The sequence below is a fragment of the Danio rerio genome, chromosome 8, assembly GCF_049306965.1.
Source record: "Danio rerio strain Tuebingen ecotype United States chromosome 8, GRCz12tu, whole genome shotgun sequence".
NCBI classification, from domain to species: domain Eukaryota; kingdom Metazoa; phylum Chordata; class Actinopteri; order Cypriniformes; family Danionidae; genus Danio; species Danio rerio.
The window spans coordinates 59658543-59681928 of NC_133183.1; the positions used below are offsets into that span (position 1 = coordinate 59658543).

Consider the following 23386-nt stretch of genomic DNA (forward strand, 5'->3'; position numbering starts at 1 on the left):
GAGACCAAAAATTCTGCTAAAATGTATTTAAATTTTCTAACGAGGAAAACAAAAGTCACCTAAATCTATGATAGCCTGATGAAAAAGAACATTAAATTAGGGGGTAAACTCTATACATTTTGTTATTAAATATAATAAATATTTTTTATCCAACATTTTACTGTTATTATTTCTTACCTTTACAGTCTTTTAAAAACGTTTTTGATTTTTTGGGTTTCTGTCATTTACTCACCCTCATGCCATATGTAAAATGTAAATATACTCAACTTAATGGGATAGTTCACCCCAAAAATCGAATTCTTCCATCATTTACTCACCATTCACATGTTCAAAACATTTGACTTTCTTTAGTGTTGAACACTAAAGAAGATACTTTGAAGAATGCTGGTAGCTGGCACCCATTGACTTCCATACTATTTTTCTTTTCCTAAAATGGTAGTTGATGGGTCCCAGCAACCAACATTCTTCAAAATATCTTCTTTTGGGTTCAACGGGAAAAAACATAATAAAAAACACAACATCAACATAATGAATCAAACAAATGAGACTGAAACAAAGAAAAAAATAAACCAGAAAGTCAAATGTCTAATAATAAATAGAAAAAAATATATATATAAGAAGATATTTCCTTTCTAATGTTGAACACGAAAGAATATTTTTGAAGAATGCTGGTAGCTGACACCCATTGACTTCCATAGCATTTTTCTCTTTTCTACAATGGTAGTTGATGAGTTCCAGCAACAAACATTCTTCAAAACGTCTTCTTTTGTTAAACAAAAGAAATAAACAGTTTAAAACCACACAAGGAAGTGTAAATGAGGTCATTCTTCCTTTCTAAGTGAACTATTCCTTTAAATGACATGTAGTTCGAACAAAAACTTTTGATTTACATTTTAAAAAGGGATAGTTCAACCAGAAATTCCAATTCTTCCATCATTTACTCACCATTCACTTGTTCAAAACATATTTGGTTTCTTCCTCTGTTGAACACAAAATAAGATAGTTTGAAGAATGCTGGTAGCTGGCACGCATTGACTTCTATAGCATTTCTCTTTTCCTACAATGGAAGTCGATGGTTTCCAGCAACCAACATTCTTCAAAATATCTTTTTATAAGAAATAAACATTTTGAAACCATATTGGAGAGTTAACAAGTATTTGTTTTCCCTTTCTGAGTGAACTATCCCTTTAAATTACATATATAGTACTAACAAAAACGTTTTATTTACGTTTTTTAAAAGGGACAGTTCACCCAAAAATAAAAATCTACACACTATTTACCCAGCCTCAAGTGTTTTCAAACCTTTAGTTTATTTCGTCTAGATATTTATGATTTATTTTGAAAAACAAGGGTGAGTAAATTGAGTTTTCACTTTGGGGGTAAACGACTTGAATTTTCAGTTTGGGGTGAACTATCCCTTCAATAATAATAATAATAATAATAATACTAATAATAATACTAATAATAATAATAATAATAATAATAATATCTTTCAGTTTAATGTCTGTGTAACATTATTTCGAGTGCTGTAACTTGTAAAGTATCTATCTGCATCACAGTCTCTAAATCATCTCCCGCAGTGTGTTATATTTGCTGATCCTGATGTTCGGTTATTGTGATTTTGCTCAGTTTAGTGAATGATATGCGAAATATGCGCGTAGGCAAACACAGGTGAGGTGTGACACAGGCAAACGGCCGGTGAGTTCAGCTAAAGCCTTACACACTGCAGTGTTATATGGTACAGTTTCAGGTAAGGGAGTCTTGGTGGCTCAACTCGGAGTCTGAGCTGGGGTCCGGGAGGGCATGGTTATCCCGGAGATCAGGTTCCAGTTCGGGATCGTTCTCATCGTTGCTTTCTGCGCTATAGTCGACTTCCTCCAGAAACGCTGGCTCATCTTCATCCAATACGTATGTGGTGGGACTGCAGGAAACACACACACACACACACACATGCACATACATGATTGTTAGCTATTACTGCACATGTCAGCTAAGAGGAGGATATGAGAAGTGAGATCATGCTACATCATCTGACAGAAATAAAACTGTTCATTCCCATAAATCACGAGCTGCTCGTTTGATTTGTTTAACATCACCTTAATATTCGTTCATGCGGGATGTTTGGGTTTACTTTTTATAAGTGGCGTTCTAGCAGCCAAAACGGCTTGACATTTGGGTGTTGTTGTAACTTTGAAAATTACTAGATGGTTTCTGGGTTCAAACTCCTTTTGAATATTGAGACTATTATGGCGACAATAAAATAAAATACATTTAAAAAAATAAAAAATAAAAGATAAAGAATAAATTATATAAAAAAATAAAAACAAATGAATGAACGAAATAAGTATATATATATATATATATATATATATATATATATATATATATATATATATATATATATATATATATATGCATGCATGCTTTCAAGTATGAATGAATGAGTGAATAAATGAATGGATGAATGGATGAATGTATGGATGGCTGAATCAACAAATGAATAAATGGATGAATGAATGAATGAATATATGGATAAATAAAAGCATAAGTAAATAAACAAATGAATTAATAAATGTAATGATGAATGAATGAATGGATGAATAAATAAATAAATAAATATATGGATGAATAAATGAATAAATAATTGAATAAATGAATTAATTAATAAATGGATAGATTAATGAATAGATGTATAAGTAAATGAATGAATGGATGGATGAATAAATGAATAAATAAATAATTAATAATTAAATAAATTAATGCATGACTGAAAGAATGGATGATGGAGTAAATGAAGGGATGGATGCATGAATAAATAATTAAATGAACATATAATAAAACGGATAAATGAATTAATACATAAATGAATGGATGGAAGATAAAATAATTGATTGAATAAGTAAAATTAATGAATGAAATAAAAGATAGATTAATAAATGGATGAATAATTAAAAAAATAAATGAATGGATGGATGAATGAATAAATCAACTAATAAATAATTAAATAAACTAAGGCGTGGATGAAAAATGGATGATTAAATAATTAAATGAACAGATAATTATATGGATGAATGAATAAATACATAAATAAATGGAAGGATGGATGATAAAACAATTGAATGGATGGATGAATTAATGAATAAATAAATGAATAAGTAAAGGAAAGAATGAATAGATGGATGGATGGATGAGTGGATGGAAAAATGAATGAATAAGTAAATAAATTAATGAATGTATTAATGGATAGATGAATTAATGGGTGAAATATTAAGAAAATAAATAAATAAATAATTATATAATTAAATAAATGAATGCGTAGATGAAATAATGGATGAAAAAAATGAATAAATAAGTAAATAAACAAATGGATGAATGAATAAATAATATAAATAAATGAATAGATGGATGAATAAATAAATGAATGAATACATAAATGGATGAATGGATGAATGAATAAATGAAAAAATGAATAAATGGATGAATGGATGGATGGATGGATGCATAAATAAATGAATAAGTAAATAAACAAATTAATTTAATTAATAAATTAATAATTGGATGGATGAATAAATAAATAAATAAATAAATGATTGAATAAGTGAATGAACAAACAAATGAATAAATAAGTAAATAAATGAATGAATTAATAAATTAATACATAAGGGATGAATGAATGAATGAATGAATGAATGAATGAATGAATGAATGAATGAATGGATGAATGACTAAAGTAATAAATAAATGAATAAATGGATGAATAAATGGATAAATGAATAAGTAAATAAACAAATTAATTAATCAATTAATGAATAGATGAATGAATAGATCGATGATTGAATAAATAGATACATAAATATTAAATGAATGAATGGATGGATGAATGGATGTATGAATAAATACATAAATATATAAATGGACTGGTGAATGAATGAATGAATAAATAAATAAATAAATAAATAAATAAATAAATAAATAAATAAATAAATAAATGAAGTAAATAAATTAAATAATAAATTAATGGATAGAAGAATCAATGGATGAATAAGTAAATGAATGAATGGACAAAGGAATGAATAAATAAGTGAATAAATAAGTCAATGAATGAATAAACGAATAGATTGAATAAATAAAAACATAAATGAATGGATGAATGAATGAATGAATGAATGAATGAATGGATAAATGAATAAATAAATACACAAATAAATGATTGGGTTGATGAATGAATGATTACATAAGTAAATGGATCAATGCATAAATAAATAAATAAATAAATAAATAAATAAATAAATAAATAAATAAATAAATAAATAAATAAGTGAATGAATGAATGAATAAATAAATAAATTAATAAATATGTGTATGGACGATTTAATAAATAAATGCATAAATAAATCGATGGACTGGTGAATAAAGTAATAATTAAGTAAATGAATGAATGAATGAATGAATAAATGGATGAATAAGTAAACAAATAAATTAATAAATAGATGGATGAATAAGTAAATAAATGAATAAATGGATGAAGAATGAATGGATAAATAAACAAAGTAAATAAACCAATTAATTGATAAATTAATGGATAGATGAATGAATGGATGAATAAGTAAACAAATGAATGAATGGATGGATGGATGGATGGATGGATGAATAAATAAGCAAATGAATGAATGGATGGATGAATAAATAAATAAATAAGCAAATGAATGGATAGATGGATATATGGATGAATAAATAAATAAATAAATAAATAGATGAATAAATGAAAGAAAGAATGGATTCATAAATAAATGGAATGATGAATAAATAAATAAATTATTAAATGAACGAATGAACGAGTGAATGAATGAACGAATGAACGAATGAATGAATGAATGAATGAATGAATGAATGAATGAATGAATGAATGAATGAATGAATGAATGAATGAATGAATGAACGAACGAACGAACTGCACAATTGATTCATGTGCGCATCACAAAAATAGCAGGACAAGTTACGAAACAGCAGTTGAATACTTCAGATCAGCAATAATAAAGACAGGTCAATACGACGAAAACCGACAAACGGCTCCTGCAGGTTTAGCGGTGGAAAACCCTCAGAGCAGGCATTTCTCCCTGTAACGCAATAACCTTACTAAGAGTGATGATGGTTTTATGGCCCTCTTGTTAAGCAGTTAAATGGTTTAATGTGTGGTCTGGTGGTTGGGCTGGTTTTAGTGGGTTTTTAATGGTTTTAATGGTGTGAGGGGGAAGAAACTGGATCCGAGCGAGACGGGCCGAGGGGACGGGAGGCCAGACTCAAAGTGGATTAGCGGGCGTTTTGATCAGGTGATTAGATGAGCGTAATGAGCAGAGTGCTTCTTTTTTTCACTCAAGTGCACCGGGCCCCATGTGACCAGCAGCTCCTCAAGTGGAGCCGGCCATTAGAAGAGGCTGCAAGATCCTGAGTGTGTGTGTGTCCATTACAGAAATACACACGCTGGGAGGGGCACAAGTACGTTCCCAAGAAGCTTCTAGACTCTTCTGACATCATGGATCATGGTGGCTATTATTGTTCTGAACATTATTGCGGGCTCCTAGATGCTTAATGTTGTATTGAGATTCGATATGGCAGCTGTTGCGTCTTGTGTGGTTGTGTGCTGGTTACAATGACAGGACGTCCTGAGCTGGATCTGCTCATATGAACATTTGTTGTGTGTGTGTGTGTGTGTGTGTGTGTGTGTGTTGGTGACTGAGTGAGTCTGTATGTTTACCTGGTGATGTTGGGGATGTAGTGAGTGTGTGTGTGTGTGTGTGTATGTGTGTGTGTTTACCTGGTGATCTTGGGGATGCTGTGAGCATGTGTTTGTTTAACTGGTGATGTTGTGTGTGTGTGTGTGTGTGTGTTTACATGGTGATGTTAGGGATGTTGTAAGTGTGTGTGTGTGTGTGTGTGTGTGTGTGTTCACCTGGTGGTTATGTAGATGTTGCATGTGTGAGTATATGTTTACCTGGTGATGTTGAGGACGTGGTGTGTGCGTATGTTGCGTGTGTGTGTGTGTGTATGTGTGTTTACCTGGTGATTTTGTATGTGTTTTTACATGCTAATGCTGTGTGTGTGTGTGTGCTTTCCTGGTGATGTTGGGGATGTTTTGTGTGTGTGTGTTAACCTGGTGCTGTTGGATGTGAGAGTGTGTGTATATGTATGTGTGTGTTCACCTAATGATGCTGGGGATGTTGCGTTTGTGTGTGTGTTTACCTGGTGATGTTGGGGATGTGTGTTAGTGTGTGTGTGTGTTTACCTGGTGACGTTGGGGATGTTGCGGGTGTGTGTGTGTGTGTTCACCTGGTGATGTTGGGTATGTTGCGGGTGTGTGTGTGTGTGTGTTCACCTGGTGATGTTGGGGATGTTGCGGGTGTGTGTGTGTGTGTTCACCTGGTGATGTTGGAGATGTGTGTTAGTGTGTGTGTGTGTGTGTGTGTGTGTGTTCACCTGGTGATGTTGGGGATGCTGCGGGTGTGTGTGTGTGTGTTCACCTGGTGATGTTGGGGATGTTGCGGGTGTGTGTGTGTGTGTTCACCTGGTGATGTTGGAGATGTGTGTTAGTGTGTGTGTGTGTGTGTGTGTGTGTGTGTTCACCTGGTGATTTTGGGGATGTTGCCTGTGTGTGTTTGTGTGTGTGTGTGTGTGTGTGTGTTTATCTGGGGATGTTGCGTGTGTGAGTGTATGTTTGTTTACCTGGTGATGTTGGGAGCATGTGCGTGTTTACCTGGTAATGTTGGGATTGTTGCATGTGTATGTTTACGTGGTAATGTTGGGAATTTTTTGTGTGTGTATGTATGTATGTATGTATGTATGTATGTATGTGTGTGTGTTTACCTGGTAATGTTGTATGTGTATAAATGGTGAAGTTGAGGATATTGTGTGTGTTCCCCTGATGATGCTGGGGATGTGAAGTGTGTGTTTACCTGGTGATATTGGAGATGTGTGTTAGTGTGTGTGTGTGTGTGTGTGTGTGTTCACCTGGTGATTTTGGGGATGTTGCCTGTGTGTGTGTGTGTGTGTGTGTGTGTGTGTGTGTGTGTGTGTGTGTGTGTGTTTATCTGGGGATGTTGCGTGTGTGTGAGTGTATGTTTGTTTACCTGGTGATGTTGGGAGCATGTGCGTGTTTACCTGGTAATGTTGGGATTGTTGCATGTGTATGTTTACGTGGTAATGTTGGGAATTTTTTGTGTGTGTATGTATGTATGTATGTATGTATGTATGTATGTATGTATGTATGTATGTGTGTGTGTTTACCTGGTAATGTTGTATGTGTATAAATGGTGAAGTTGAGGATATTGTGTGTGTTCCCCTGATGATGCTGGGGATGTGAAGTGTGTGATTACCTGGTGATATTGGGAATGTGGCGTGTGTCTATCAGCTCGTTCTCCATGTCCAGCAGATGAGAGTTGTGGTTGTGAAGCTCTAATGGGGACGTGAAGCGTCTGAGTCTCAGCAGAGCCAAACAAAACTGAGAGCCCATTTCCTCCAGTTCACTCGTACCAATCTGAAGACCCTGCAAACACAAAGATCTTCACTCATTTTGCTGATGTTAAAGCCTTATTTCAGTACACAGTAAATACATTATCATCCTCCCTGCTGAAAAATCCAGCTTAAACCAGCCTAGGCTGGTTGGCTGGTTTTAGCTGGTCGACCAGGCTGGTTTTAGAGGGGTTTTGGCCATTTCCAGGCTGGTTTCCAGCCATTTCCAGTCTGATCTTAGCTGGTCTGGCTGGGAGATGACCAGCTAAAACCAGCTTGACCAGCCTAGCCAGACTGGGAGCCCAGCCAAAACCAGCTATGTCCAGCTTAAACCAGGCTGGAAATGGCCAAAACCCCTCTAAAACCAGCCTGGTCGACCAGCTAAAACCAGCCAACCAGCCTAGGCTGGTTTAAGCTGGATTTTTCAGCAGTCATAGTTCTAGACACGATACCCCATATATTTAAAATATGAAAGATCTTGTGAAATTTAAAAAAAAATAATGATAAGTTACAATTAAGTGAGCTTTTACCTTGATGAGGTAAGTAAAATAGTCTAATTTCAAAGCGAAAACAACATTATCTAACCCCATTGGCAGATTCTTTATCTTGTTATAGAAAAAAAAAACTTTGATGTATTATTTCTAAAAACAAGACAATATTTTTGCTCATCTAGAAATGCTTCTTAATTTTTTTTATTTTATTTTAGATATTTTGTCAAGAAACAAGACAAAACTCTACGAGAAGCAGTGTAACACCAAGGCTCAGTGTGACAGAAAATGACTGTTGCTAAGTGATAATCCAACACATGCTAACACTAGTTTATTAAATGTAAATATTCAGCTGAGCTCTGACTTATTCAGATATTCGACAGAAAGAAGCTTCAGCCATGTTACTTAAACTCACAGAGACGCCATTATGCGTTCTGCAGACAAGACAGTGAGTCACACCATCAGAGACGTGAGAATGCTAAATATTTCACAGTTAGCCTGTAGCGCCATCTACTGTTCACATTCGTCATCAAAACAAGTCATGTAATATACAGAGACATTTATTTATCCAGACGGTTGGAAACACATCTGAGGTAATCAACAACATAAATTAGCCCAATGACATTAAGACTTATGTTTAGCTGTCGTGTGTTAGCGAATCATATTTTCTTTCTCGTTTTAAATTTGGTCTCCAGTTTGTAACAGATTTGCTGACTGTGAAAGTATGATGCAAATCAGCAATAGCGCTAAACCAGGGGTGTCCAAACTCAATCCTGGAGGGCCGGTGTCCTGCATACCCTACTAAAAAAAACAGCTTAAACCAGCCTAGGCTGGTTGGCTGGTTTTAGCTGGTTGGCTAGGCTGGTTTTAGAGGGGTTTTGGCCATTTCCATGCTGGTTTCCAGCCATTTCCAGCCTGGTCTTAGCTGGTCAGGCTGGGAGATGACCAGCTAAAACCAGCTTGACCAGCCTAGCCAGACTGGAAGCCCAGCCAATACCAGCTATGTCCAGCTTAGACCAGGCTGTTCAAGCTGGTTTTAGCTGGATTTAGCTCGTCATTTTCCAGCCTGATCAGCTAAGACCAGGCTGGAAATGGCTGGAAACCAGCCTGGAAATGGCCAAAACCCCCTAAAACCAGGCTGGTCAACCAGCTAAAACCAGCCAACCAGCCTAGGCTGGTTTAAGCTGGATTTTGCCGCAGGGTATTATTTCCAACCCTAATTAAACACACCTGAAGCAGCTAATCAAGCGGTTTAGGTTTACTAGAAACTTCCCAGCAGGTGTGTTGAAGGATGTTGGAGCTAAACTATGCAGGACACTGGCCCTCCAGAACCGAGTTTGGACACCTCTCTGCTAAACCAACTGAAATAATACTATAGTAATACCATATAGTTTTTGAGCCATATGGTACAGTGTTATATTATACTGACTCAAAAAAACAGCTTAAACCAGCCTAGCCTTTCGTTTTAAGGATATCTATAAGCTAGTGTGCTCCAAAACAGTGACAAAATTCGCATTTAGAAGATATAAAACATCCAAAGCTTGTATTTTCCACTTCCGCCTAAATCTTTCAACGATTTGTTACACGTTACCTCATACTTCAGTTTCTCATCAAAACTTGACCAATCAAATGCTCTCTAGTATCTGACATGCCCCACCTCTTCTTCTCATTTGCTTTTTATTGATGCGCTTGAGCTCAACCACTCTCACTGTCAAAGTGGTGAAAAAACAAAACACTATTGACTATTGACACTATTGTTTTTTTTTTTTTAAAGGGAGGAGCTACTTTATGTCCCGCCCTCTCTTCATGTTTTAGTTGAGATTACGCTAAACAGAATAAAAAAAATTCACATTTCAAAGCACTTCACGTGACCATTAGATAGAAAAATCTAACTAACCTTCTGTGTTTGTGTAAAAATAGTCGGAGCTCACCTTGTATTTGCCCTGGTCACAGCCACAAAGTGTGCTCTCCATGGTGTAACTGCGCTGCACGCCGATCTCCCGCCACACCACCACACGCGCCGTGGCTTCTTTAGAGCGTTCCACCACAAAACTGCAGCTGGACAGACTGAACGCTGGAGCCATCTGAGACAGCAGCTTAGGCAGAGTCTGCAACACGCCAACAATATACAGTTGAAGTCTGAATTATAAGCCCTCCTGAATTAATAGCGTCTCTATTTATTATTTCTGTTTGACGGAAAGGACATTTTTCTAAACATAATAGTTTTAATAACTCATTTCTAATAACTGATTTATTTTATCTTTGCCATGATGTCAAAAAAAGGTCCAATTTTAGGTAGAAAAATAGTAAAAACTCTGGTCACTTTGAGTGAGATGCTAATGGTCTAATCTGATTCAGTGATTTATGCTAAGCTAAGCTAAAATGCTCTCATCAGACCCAGAGAGTGGCTGGATGGATTAAAAAAGGGTAAAACTCAACTTTCTAACACCAGAGAGCCTTAAAATTAAGGTCGCATGGAGGTTGGGGATAGTACCTCTGGACTGGGCAACTGGGGTGGTGGTTCGCATTTTTAAGAAGGGTGTGCTCCAGCTATAGGGGAATCTCACTCCTCAGCCTCCCGGGAAAAGTCTACGCCAGGGTACTGGAGAGGAGGATTTGGCCAGTGGTTGAAGCTAGGATCCAGGAGGAATAATGCGGTTTTCGTCTGGGCTGTGGTACTGGACCAGCTCTACACCCTCACCAGGGTGCACGAGGGTTCATGAGAGTATGCCCAACCAGTCCACATGTGTTTTGTGGACTTGGAGAAGGCAATCGATTGGTCTTGGAGTATGGGGTCAGAGGCGCTCTGTTAAGGGCCGTCTCGTCCCTGTATGAACAGAGAAGGAATTTGGTTTGCATTGCCGGCAATAGACTTGTTTCCAGTGCATGTTGGACTCCAGCAGGGCTGCCCCTTGTCACCAATTATTTTCTTAATTTTTATGAACAGAATTTCAAGGGGTCCGGTTCAGGGATCATAGGATTTCATCTGTTATTTGCAGACAATGTTGTTCGATTGGCTTCATCGAACATGGACCTTCGGCATGCACTGGGGCAGTTTGCTGCCGAGTGTGACTCGGCTGGGATGAGAATCAGCACCTCCAAGTCCGAGGCCATGGTGCTCCGATGGAAAAAGGTGGTTTGCCATCTCCAGGTTGGAGGAGAGTCCTTACCCCAGGTGGAGGAGTTCAAGTATCTTGGGGTTTTGTTCACGAGTGAGGGAAGGATGGAACATGAGATTGAAAGTAGGATTTGTGCAGCGGCAGCAGTGATGCGGTTGATGTACTGGTCTGTTGTGGTGAAGAAGGAGCTGAGCCAAAAGGCAAAACTCTCGATTTACCGGTCAATCTACGTTTTGAGCTTTGGGTCATGACCGAAATGACAAGATCTCTAATACAAGCAGCCAAAATAGGTGAGGAGCTCTGACTCCCGGAAGGAGCTCGGAGTAGAGCCGCTGCTCCTCCACATAGAGAGAAGTCAGCAGAGGTGGCTCAGCATCTGTTTCAGATGCCTATCTAGGGGGGTGCTAGGCATGTCCCAGTGGGAGGAGGCCTCGGGGAAGACAGGACACGCTTGAGGGACTATGCTCTCGGCTGGCCTGGGATCCCCCCGGAGGAGCTGGAGGAAGTGTCTGGGGAGAGGTTCTCTCCTAAGTATGCTGCCCCCATGACCCAGCCCCGGAAAAGCAGATGAAAATAAATGAATAAATGAATATTCTAGCCAAAATAAAACAAATAAGACATTCTCCAGAAGAAAATATATCTAAATATATAAAGAAATATCTAGTAAAATATTATATACTGTTAAACATTATAAATGTTTCTTAAAAGCCCTTGCTTTGCAGTGGGCAGTCATGTGTACAATTTGTGAATGACACATTTTTGCAGGTTAATTTTAATAAATCACTTGGATGGACTGAGAAGAAGCTGTGAACTTAAAATAATGTCTGCATCAAGCTCACCAAAAAGTTGACAATAAAAACAAATGAGTCTAAAAACACCATGGTGTGTTACCCTGTATCCGAGGTCCTCGTTTAGGTCACATGTGCTGGTGTTCACACTGGACTGCCACATTGTCTCCTTAATACTGCAGCCGTACATGAAAACATTCTTCTTCCGTGAGTGACCGTGATAGTCGCAGAAAACCTACACCAACACACAACCACAGTTAACAGATAAACACACTGCTGGTGTCATTAAACAGATAAAACAGGGCTCTCTTAGATCAGCAGTGTCCCATCTTGCTATCTCTAACTCACTCGCCAGGAGATTTCTAGTGAGTCGGAATACCTTGATTAGCAGGTTCTATTGGGTTTAATTAGGGTTAGAGCTCGACATCCCAGACTTTGGGAATCATTTTTCCTCTCCAAGGCACTACTTTTCTATTATTTTTATATGTAAACACATGCTTGAAAGAAATGCTTTAAAGCATTGTGCATGCGAGTGCCGTGTTTTTTAAACAATGGCTGTGTCTCAATTCCAAGAATGCAGAGAACAGACTTGCGTTCTTCTGGAGACCGGTCTTGCCAGGTGTCCTCGGAAGAACAAACTCAAGAGACTACGAGAACACAGAGCTCGTCCTCTGAGGAATGAGATGCTGCGTTCTTCCTGATGGTCACGTGACCTTCACGGGTTTTAAATAGAAACATATTTAAACATTACAGCATTCATACAACGATTTATTGTGTTTCCCCTTTTCAAAATATATACTATGCTTAAAAACATTGTACCTTTTTGTTGCACAATATAAATAAAACAGATTTTAATACGAATTTCAGCAAACAAACACCCTTAATGTGTTTATTCCTTTATTAAGATGTTCATGGTAATGTTTATATTCATTTAGGGAAACTCCTGAGATAAATAAGTTACATCTCTGAATTTTAATAATAGATCTAAATAAAATGCTGCGCTTCCCAACTCCAGTCGCAATGACTTCTGGGACTTCTAGATCGGGGCTTAAGTCTGCATCGATGTATCCTCCATATCAAGAACACATCCGGGAAGTTTCACGCGTCCTCTGTTCTTGCGGTCTTGAGTATTGGAACTGAACTTTGGCAGCTGATGATGACGTTTTATGAGAACACGAGGACGCAGTACTCTGAAGAACGCATATTGAGAAACAGCCAATGTGTGAAGTTGCTCATCACTGTCAGTTCCAAAGCAGTGGGCCAATCAGAATAACGTGGAAGTGGGACAACCATTGCAAGTTTCTGTTTACAGGTGCTCCTTGTCTGGATACCTCGTGCTTTAAGCTGTGCTTTTTTTAAAGCACTATGAAGTGTTGTAAGTTGCGTTTTTAGTAGCAAAGACACCTTCTGTGTAAATGCTGTGTTCACACCAGACTTGGAACGTGTAAATAAATCGCAATGTTCATGCGTAAATAGTCACGTGAACATTTTTAGAGTTTACTTGGTTCATTCGCGCATTAAATTTGTTTAATTCGCACATAAAATTGGCTTTACAATAGATGCAGATTCGCATTATAGGCAGGACTTCTGTCTGCCCGGTGACTCTAGCTTCATTGCTAAATGGCTAACATGGATTTTATTGAGAGAATAACTGTTTATGTGCTTTAGGAAGGCTAAAAACAGCATATATATATTAGTCTGAGTGCACTAGATCCTTTCAGAGGTGCACCAGCTCTGTGAGTTCATAAACTCCTCCAGAAACTATACCTGGATGATGGAAACTTTCAACGGTGCTTCAGACTGAGCCCAGTTTGATGAGCTGTTGTGCGGAGTCGGCATGAGGATTTCCCCTCGGTACACTAACAGGTGCTAGGTCTCCACTTCATTTGCGCGTATCGCATCGCAGGATGTCTATTCGCGTCTTTTCATTGAGTTAACATGTAAATTACTTGCAATTGTCGCTTTATCCGTATCTAGTGTGAACATAGCATTAGGCTACATTTATAAGACAACAATTTTGCCAAAAAAAATCTAAATGTGTCTTTTAAAAATGTTTCACATTTACATGACGTTTTAAAAAACGATCCATGTTTACACATCCAAAACAGCCAAAAATGCAGCATCACATATGCCAGGCCAGTATTTGTCACTAGGACCTTGTTAGTAAACAACATTACTTGCAGAAAAGTGGGGACTTGCAGTCTGCGGCTCAGTGTTGGTGTGTATGTAGAATTAGCAGATTCTCCATTTTTGGTTGTAAGGCTTTGCCGATAATGCGTTAGCAAATACTTGAGCAACGAAAACACTACCACATCCTCCACCATTGTTCTGTGTTGGTCTGTGCTTGCTTTTAATCTGCAGCGCCCTAAATACATACTTTGCACAAGCATGGCATCATCATTTTCATAGACTCTCATTTTAGGTGTTTACACGAACACAGCAGGTGTTTCCCAGTGATGAGCGGAGGCATCCGCTGCGTAAAACAGAGGCTAGATAAGACCACTCGGGGCTGATTTATGTTTTTTCAGTCCCATAAATGCGATTATTATGTAAACAAACAGGCAAAACACATACTAAGTATCCCGTTTTTGGCTTTAAACAGCCGCTTATATGATGCTCTCTCACCAGTGGAGTTCTTCCTGTGGCTCTGAGGTACTGCAGGAGACTCTTGGCATGGTAGATGGTGGGATGAAGTTCGGCATTGGGGTTCTGCCACTGCCTGTTCAGATCCTCGCCACTTAGAGAACAACGATGACTGCAAAAAAAAATCTAAGTATATTGAATATGTAGACATATTTTATATGTCTATTTGTGCATTTGTGGAAACAAATTGCATTAAAAATGCTGAATTGATTTTGATCAAGTTTGGATCAGCTATCAATTAGCAAAGGTTTTTAAAACATTTAAATAATATGTATTCATTTTATTATTGTTATTACTTTGTGCCGCCATTAGGGCTCCTAGTAACACCTATTTCACACTACATGACTTTAAACATTAGGCAGGTCTTTAAATCACTGCGGTGCTCACACTACGAAACAACATAAATGATTCACAGCCGATAAAATGTTGAGGGCGGAGCCATCAGAAAGAGCTGAACACTATTGGCTACTTGTGTGAAGATGACATCCCTGACACCCAGCATTTGAAAACTCTCTTAAAACATTCAAGGGAGCGTTTAAAAGGATCATTAATCAGCTGTCAGCAGATTAATCGCTCATATATTTGCACGGTTCAGCTGATAGATGCGGCTTTAATCTGCTCTTGAGGCCCTGTAGGGTGAATGAAGTGCATCGATGATCATTCTGGCCAATCACAGGCATTTCTGTTGAGCTCGTGAACATAATGACTTGGTCTCTCATTGGCTTGTCTGCAATATTTAGCATGCTAGATGTTGAATTTTTGTCTGTGAGGTGTTGAGGATGCATCAGCGAGCCTTGATGCGTCATTCAGCAGTTCACACATAAACACTGCTGTTTGTCCTCCCGATCACAGCCCAATCTGCCGGTGAGCTTGCTAACTTGCAAATCGGGCCAAAATCGGCTTAAAATCCTGTAGTGTAAACTAGGCATTTGCCTGTGCATTAATGTGCCCCCTGCACACCCCACAGAGTGGAGTTTCTGCTCACCATATCAGAGAAAGTCAGTGGAGATAAGGATATGAAAAGCCCCACCCTGGAGTGCTTACAAGTTTGTGGTTTTAAGAAAAATGGTGTTGCCTGATAAATTTGTACATGGCCTGTCTTGAGACGAGACCAGACATGGCCGAAAACACAGTTGGTTTTCATTGGCGCTAGTGGTTTTGCGTTGGCCTAGTGAGTCTCGGGCTTTAAAACATATGACAAACTTTTAATAGGACATCTTTAGCTTTGGCTTTGGCTTGTGCTGCACTCTGAAGTTAAATGCAAGGGGTGAACTGATCATCAATAGATTCTATTCATTTGTAGAAGCGCAGGGAGGTGAATTTATCTGCTGACATACTTTCCATTGATGACCCCGTCAGGGTTGAGCATGGGCATGATTTTGAAGATGTAGCTCTGGCGTAGACTCTGGGCTTGAGGACTGCAGCTCATGAGGAACTCCAGACTGCCCTTCATCACCCAGCTGGAGTTAGTCTCTCCAGGATGCACCCGCGCAGACAGAAAAATCACTGGACGGCTTCCTGCACACACAATAATGCCACACTCATGTAGTGTGGCTCTCCATAGTTCACTATGTCATAAATAAATACCATAGAAAACTGTATTAAATACTGCACCCTTTAGGTTCAAGCATCAAAACAAACACTAGACCATATCTATACACCAAAAATTCTACATAAATCATCTAAAATTACATTGATTATACAATTTAAGGGGCGTCGGTAAAAATGACTTCCGCTCTGGTGACCCCTGATGAATAAAGAGACTAAGCAGAAAAATTAATGAAAGAATGAATGAACTCGATGTTAAAATGGTAAATGTCCTATTATATATACTATTAATTGTCCTATTAGGTAAATGTCCTATCATAGGTGTAAATGTCATAGTAAAACGGCTTTAATGTTATTTGTAAATTTGTAAATATATATTGCATCGGCAAAAGTTATAGAGGTCATCTCCAAGTATTGTACAATAAGTCAATATATTTATTATTGTGACAGGCCTATATTTGAGTATTCATTATGTTTGTGCGAGGGCGTAAATGCTTTTTCATTGGATAGTTGTGTTCACAATATGTTGAGGTTTTCTTGGAGCAATTCAGTTTGAAAATCTAGAATTATTTCTACTTTTTGTGATTTGGGACGCACCTATTGATTGGAAAAAGTCAAATATTTCTGTTACAAGAACACTTAGATCCATTTTATAAGACATGCGTTACCGCTTGGCGGCATGTGGGTTCATTTGACATTGGAATTACGTGCTTTTGAAAACTTTAAAATAAAAGACACCATTATACAGCATGGAAAGGCCAGGGTTAAATGTAAAACTATTCCGACAGTGTTCATTTGACAGAAAAAAAAGTCAAATGCATTGCAATTTTCATTTTTAGGTGAGCTATTTCTTTAAAGGGGACCTTATTATGTCCCTTTTTACAAGATGCAAAATAAGTCTCTGATGTCTCTAGAGTGCGTATGAAAAGTTCCGGCTCAAAACACCACAAAAATAATGTTTTAAAACTTTGAAACTCCCCCTAATGGGCTTTGATCTGAATTATGCTGTTTGGTGACTGTCGCTTTAAATTCAAATGTGCTCTTTTGAAAAGAGGGCGGAGCTACGCAGCAGATTTCAAACTCTAATGCTTCTCACTCAGGGCTGTCTATGCTAATGAGGGAGAGATGGTTACTAATAGGCGGGGCTTTCCTCCTCTGATGACACGTACAAAGAGAGACTGTTTTTTATGAAGTGTGATTATAAAAATAGAATGAATGCATTTTTACCATTAGAAGCTGGCTATTTTCACACACTTTGGCCACACAACTTTGTTTAAGCCCCTTATAAAAGTGATTTTTGGATAATAGGTGCCCTTTAAAACTGAAAGCAGATTCTTTGAACTGCATGGTGGCGTTGTTTGTTTATCACTACGGTAGCTCTCTGCGTGTGTAGGTTACATACTGAACTGGCTGATGTGTTCATCGCTGGAGGATTCTGGCATGGCTGTGATGGTGAGCAGTGGGCAGCCGTTTCCTCCCAGTGTTTCACACAGATCCTCCTGCCTGTAGTAGATCTCGGGTGTGCACAGAGCACTCAACTTCTGGAGATGCATCTAAATGAAAGAAAAACCCATTTAAAACGGAATCCTACGTTACATCCTACTACATAAGATAAAAAGCTATGATGACATTTAAATAATAATAATAATAAAATCAACTACTAGTCAGCAGCTCTGATGCTAAATGCTAAGGTAATGCTGCTGTGGTACATAAAAATATACAAGTGGTTTGGTAAACCAGACACAATTTGAAGTGATCGAAGTGGAATACTAAGTAGTCAAAACTACGTATTGTATTATTACCAGCAAATCACAGATGCAGGCGAGTCATGGGATACTATTCAAACCAATTTAGTTAATTTTGAGATTTGTGTTATTTAAACTATTTTTGTAAGTAGGTTGTTTAAATATTTGGATTTCGTTGTCAAAGGTGCTGCTATTTTATTGAATTTGTTTAAAGGATAGATGGATAGATAGATAGATAGATAGATAGATAGATAGATAGATAGATAGATAGATAGATAGATAGATAGATAGATAGATAGATAGATAGATAGATAGATAGATAGATAGATAGATAGATAGATAGATAGATAGATAGATAGACAGACATCGGATGGATGGATGGATGGATGGATGGATGGACGGACAGACAGACAGACAGACAGACATCGGATGGATGGATGGATGGATGGATGGATAGATAGATAGACAGACAGACATCGGATGAATGGATGAATGGATGGATGGATGGATGGACGGATGGATGGATGGACAGACAGACATCGGATGGATGGATGGATGGATGGATGGAAAGACAGACAGACAGACAGACAGACAGACATGGATGGATGGATGGATGGATGGATAGACAGACAGATAGAAATCAGATGGATGGATGGATGGATAGACAGACAGACATCAGATGGATGGATGGATAGATGGATGGATGGATGGATGGATGGATGGATGGACAGACAGACAGACAGACATTGGATGGATGGATGGATGGATGGATGGATGGATGGATGGATGGATGGATGGATAGATAGATCGATAGACAGACAGACAGACAGACAGACAGACAGACAGACAGACAGATAGGCAGACAGATAGGCAGACAAACAGACAGATATCGGATGGATGGATGGATGGATGGATGGATGAATGGATGGATGGATGGACGGACGGATAGACAGATAGACATCGGATGGATGGATGGATGGATGGATGGATGGATGGATGGATGGATGGATGGATGGATGGATGGATGGATGGATGGATGGATGGATGGATGGATGGATGGATGGATAGATAGATAGATAGATAGATAGATAGATAGATAGATAGATAGATAGATAGATAGATAGATAGATGTATTTTGCACAGTACCTTCAGCATTGAGTAGGTGTAAGGGTAATGATAGGCAAAGTAGCAAACGTCATCTTTATGCTGAAAGGTCACAGTGAAGGTCATGGTGAAGTACGATTTGCCCTTTTGACCTCCGGCTGCAATGGAGCTTCGTGCGAAATGATTCCTGGGTGGACAAAAACAGACAGGATTTCTGCAAAACTGTAACTTTTCAGCGCATAAACCAACCCATAAATCACTGTACGACTTGCTCTTTACTTGTAATAGCAGATGTCTGATCCAGTTCTAACCCAATGAGGGCTGCCGTTGATGGCCTCCTGTACCGAGTACATGATCACCTGCATACCTGTCAGACAAGAAAGGTATAGATAGGTTAGCCAAACGTATGTAAATAGCTGACTAACTTAAAGTCCATATGAACCGGAAGCCAAATTTTCCGGATTGTGACGCGGAGAAAGGGAATATTAAATGAGAGAACAGTGGGCGTGGCTTGTTTTTTCTACTATGAGCTGATTGGATGTAGTAAAGATGGCATTTCGTTCAGAAAAATTGTGAAAAGGGTCTGGGGAGAATTATTACAACTTAACAGACTCCTCCTCCAGCTCACTATTTCTGTTTGTTGTTAAAACTGACAGTAGGAGGGGCGTGATTAGGTATGTTAGCCACGCCCATAACCTCAGACAGACCTAATCTGAGAATTTAACTGAAAACAAACAGGGAGTGCATTATCAGATTTCAAGAGCAAACTATTATATTTTTAATGACATGCACAGATGAATTGTTCACCACAAAACTAGCAATGTGAGCTAACAAAATCAATATTGCTAGGTTTGATTTCATGTGTACGTTAAATGTGCCATATAATTAAAATCTGAATGTACAGAGTGGCCTGCACGGTGGCGCAGTGGGTAGCGCGTTTGCCTGACAGCAAAAAGGTCGCTGGCTCGAGCCTGGGCTGGGTCAGTTTTTGTGTGGAGTTTGCATGTTCTCCTCGTGTTTGCGTGGGTTTCCTACGGGTTTCCCCACAAGTACATAGACATGCGGTACAGGTGAATTGGGCAAGCTAAATTGTCCGTAATGTATGTGTGTGAATGTAAGAGTGTATGGGTGTTTCCCAGTGATGGGTTGCAGATGCAAGGGTATCCGCTGCGTAAAACATATGCTGGATAATTGGTGGTTCATTTCACTGTGGTGACCCCAGATTAATAAAGGGACTAAGCTGAAAAGAAAATGAATGAATATACAGATGAATAGCTGAATGATATGAGTTTGGTACATGCACATGGCCATACTGAGAGCTTCAAACATAGATAGGTTAACCAAATGTATGTAAGTAACTAAATAAATGTACAAAATATTCTATATAGGCACATATATACAAAATGGCTTCTAGCACAACTCTATCACTAATAATAGCACATATACAGTAATAATACAGGGCATTCGGAAAGTATTCATAGCACATAACTTTTTTCACATTTGTTTATGTTACAGCCTTATTCTAAAATGGATTAAATTCATTTATTTCTTCAAAATTCTACACACGATACTCCATAATGACTGTGGAAAAAGAGTTTTTGAAATTCTTGCAAAAAAATCTTGCAAATTTATTGCAAATTTATTACAAATAAAAAAAGCTGAAAGATCACGTGCATCAGTATTCACAGCCTTTGCTCAATACTTTGTTGATGCAGCTTTGGCAGCGATTACAGCCTCGAGTCTTTCTGAATATGAAGCCACAAGCTTGGCACACCTGTCTTTGGGAATTTTTGCCCATTCCTCCTTGCAGTACCTCTCAAGTTCCACCACGTTGGATGGGAAGTGACGGTGTACGGCCATTTTCAGATCTCTCCAGAGATGTTTAATAGGATTTAGGTCTGGGCTCTGGCTGGGCCACTCAAGGACATTCACAGAGTTGTTATGAAGCCACTCCATTGATATTTTGGCGGTGTGCTTTGGGTCACTGTTCTGCTGGAAGAAGAACTGTCGCCCCAGTCTGAGGTCAAGAGCACTCTGAAGCAGGTTTTCATTCAGGATGTCTCTGTACATTGCTGCATTCATCTTTCCCTCTATCCTGACTAGTCTTCCAGTTCCTGCTGCTGAAAACATCCTCACAGCATGATGCTGCCACCACCATGCTTCACTGTAGGGATGGTGTTAGCCTGGTGGTGAGCGCTGCCTGCTTTTCTCCAAACACAACACCTAGCATTCACTCCAAAGAGTTCAATTTTAGTCTCATCAGACCAGAGAATTTAGTTTCTTATGGTCTGAGAGTCCTTCAGATGCCTTCTGGCAAATTCCAGACGAGGAGTGGCTTCTGTCTGCCCACTCTACTATACAGGTCTGATTGGTGGATTGCTGCACAGACGGTTGTCCTTCTGTAAGGTTCCCCTCTCTCCACAGAAGAACGCTGGAGCTCAGACAGAGTGACCATCAGGTTATTGATCACCTCCCTGACTAAGGCCCTTCTCCCCTGATCACTCAGCTTAGATGGCTGGCCAGCTCTAGGAAGAGTCCTGGTAGTTTCAAACATCTACCACTTACGGATGATGGAGGCCGCTGTGCTCATTTTAACTTTCAGAGCAGCAGGAATTTATCTGTAACCTTCCCCAGCCTTGTGCCTTGAGATAATCCTGTCTCGGAGGTCTACAGACAATTCCTTTGTCTTTGTGCTTGGTTTGTGCTTTGACATGCACTGTCAACCCTGGGACCTTATGTATGCCTTTTCAAATCATGTCCAATCAACTGAGTTTACCCCAGGTGAACTCCAATTAAACTGCTGAAACATCTCAAGAATGACCAGTGGAATCAGAATGTACCTGAGCTCAATTTAGAGCTTCACGTCAAAGGCTGTCAATACTAATGTACATGTGATCTTTCAGGTTTTTTATTATTAATAAATTTGCAACAATTTCAAAAACTCTTTTATCATTGTCATTATGGAGTATTGTGTGTAGAATTTGGAGGAAATAAATTAATTTAATCCCTTTTGGAATAAGGCTGTAACCGAAAAAAATGTGGAAAAAGTGAAGCGCTAAGAATACTTTCCGGATGCATCTTATTTAAAGGTAATGGCTATCATAATTGAAAAGACCCACCATAATTGAACTGGCTGTTGGACTTCTCACAATTGATTATGTTGAATCGATAGCGAACTCCTGGACGCATATTTCCCACCTCAAAATAAAACCACTGGTGATAGTGATTACTATTGATATCAGAGTTCAGGATCAAGTCATACTCAAACCTGCAGACAGACACCAATTTTATTAAAAGCAGATTCCCACTACAAATAAAAGCACAAAACGTCCAATTCTGCACATACTTCCTGACTTGTATCGCTTTCCGTAGGTTTCCAGACTCGAATTTAGAGTTGAACTTCAGAGATTCCCCGTTGTCGGTAAGTGGAGAACTGAAAGAGTTTCATTAAGATGTTTACACCGATGATTCACCTATTTCATAACTCAGAGTAATAAAAGAAAAGTGCCTTGGTGTGCTCAAAACAAATTTAAAAAATCCAGTTGTTACTGTCTCTTTCTTATATGTGATGGTCAAAACATATGAACATTTATTATATCCTCCCATTTTAAGAAACAGATATGTGCGATTACTCTAGGGTTAGAGTTGATATATAGCAGATAGACATATACTGGTGTGGAAATATAGAGGATGTATTTCATTTGATGCAATAAAGCAGTATTTTTTTACAAGTGCGCAAAATGCAGCTTTTTGATGGGGAATTGATTCTTTGGAAAAAATTTAAGAAAATAAATATGTTTGAAAATAAAATAAAAATGTTTGAAAATAAAATAAAAATGTTTGAAAATGAAATAAAAATGTTTGAAAATGAAATGAAAATGTTTGAAAATAAAATAAAAATATTTGAAAATAAAATAAAAATGTTTGAAAATAATATAAAATAAAAATGTTTGAAAATAAAATAAAATAATTTTTTTAAATGTTTGAAAATAAAATTAAAAATGTTTGAAAATAAAATAAAATATAATTTTTTGAAAATAAAATAAAAATGCTTAAAAATAAAATAAAAATGTTTGAAAATGAAATAAATATGTTTGAAAATAAAATAAAAATGTTTGAAAATAAAATAAAAATGTTTGAAAATGAAATAAAAATGTTTGAAAATGAAATGAAAATGTTTGAAAATAAAATAAAAATATTTAAAAATAAAATAAAAATGTTTGAAAATAAAATAAAAAAAAATGTTTGAAAATAAAATAAAATAGTTTTTTTAAATGTTTGAAAATAAAATTAAAAATGTTTGAAAATAAAATAAAATATAATTTTTTGAAAATAAAATAAAAATGCTTAAAAATAAAATAAAAATGTTTGAAAATGAAATAAATATGTTTGAAAATAAAATAAAAATGTTTGAAAATGAAATAAAAATGTTTGAAAATGAAATG

The 23386-nt window shown here is 37.6% G+C and overlaps 1 protein-coding gene across 3 annotated transcripts in view; it reads right to left on the reverse strand.

The window, feature by feature from the left end:
- Positions 1-1167: 1167 nt before the first annotated feature.
- Positions 1168-23386, reverse strand: part of agtpbp1 (ATP/GTP binding carboxypeptidase 1) — a 52071-nt gene continuing 29852 nt past the window's right edge. The window contains exons 16-27 of one of the 3 annotated variants that reach the window (XR_012383722.1): positions 22288-22374; positions 22061-22209; positions 19221-19308; positions 18984-19128; positions 17495-17645; positions 15882-16062; positions 14527-14656; positions 12005-12136; positions 9926-10102; positions 7125-7540; positions 6328-6621; positions 5074-6283 (exon numbers count right to left, since the gene is read on the reverse strand). Coding sequence is in view for 2 of the 3 variants with exons in the window: in XM_017357335.4 (XP_017212824.2) it covers positions 1747-1921; positions 7371-7540; positions 9926-10102; positions 12005-12136; positions 14527-14656; positions 15882-16062; positions 17495-17645; positions 18984-19128; positions 19221-19308; positions 22061-22209; positions 22288-22374 (1585 nt within the window). In the remaining variant the exon portion in view is untranslated. 3 annotated transcript variants of the gene reach the window in all.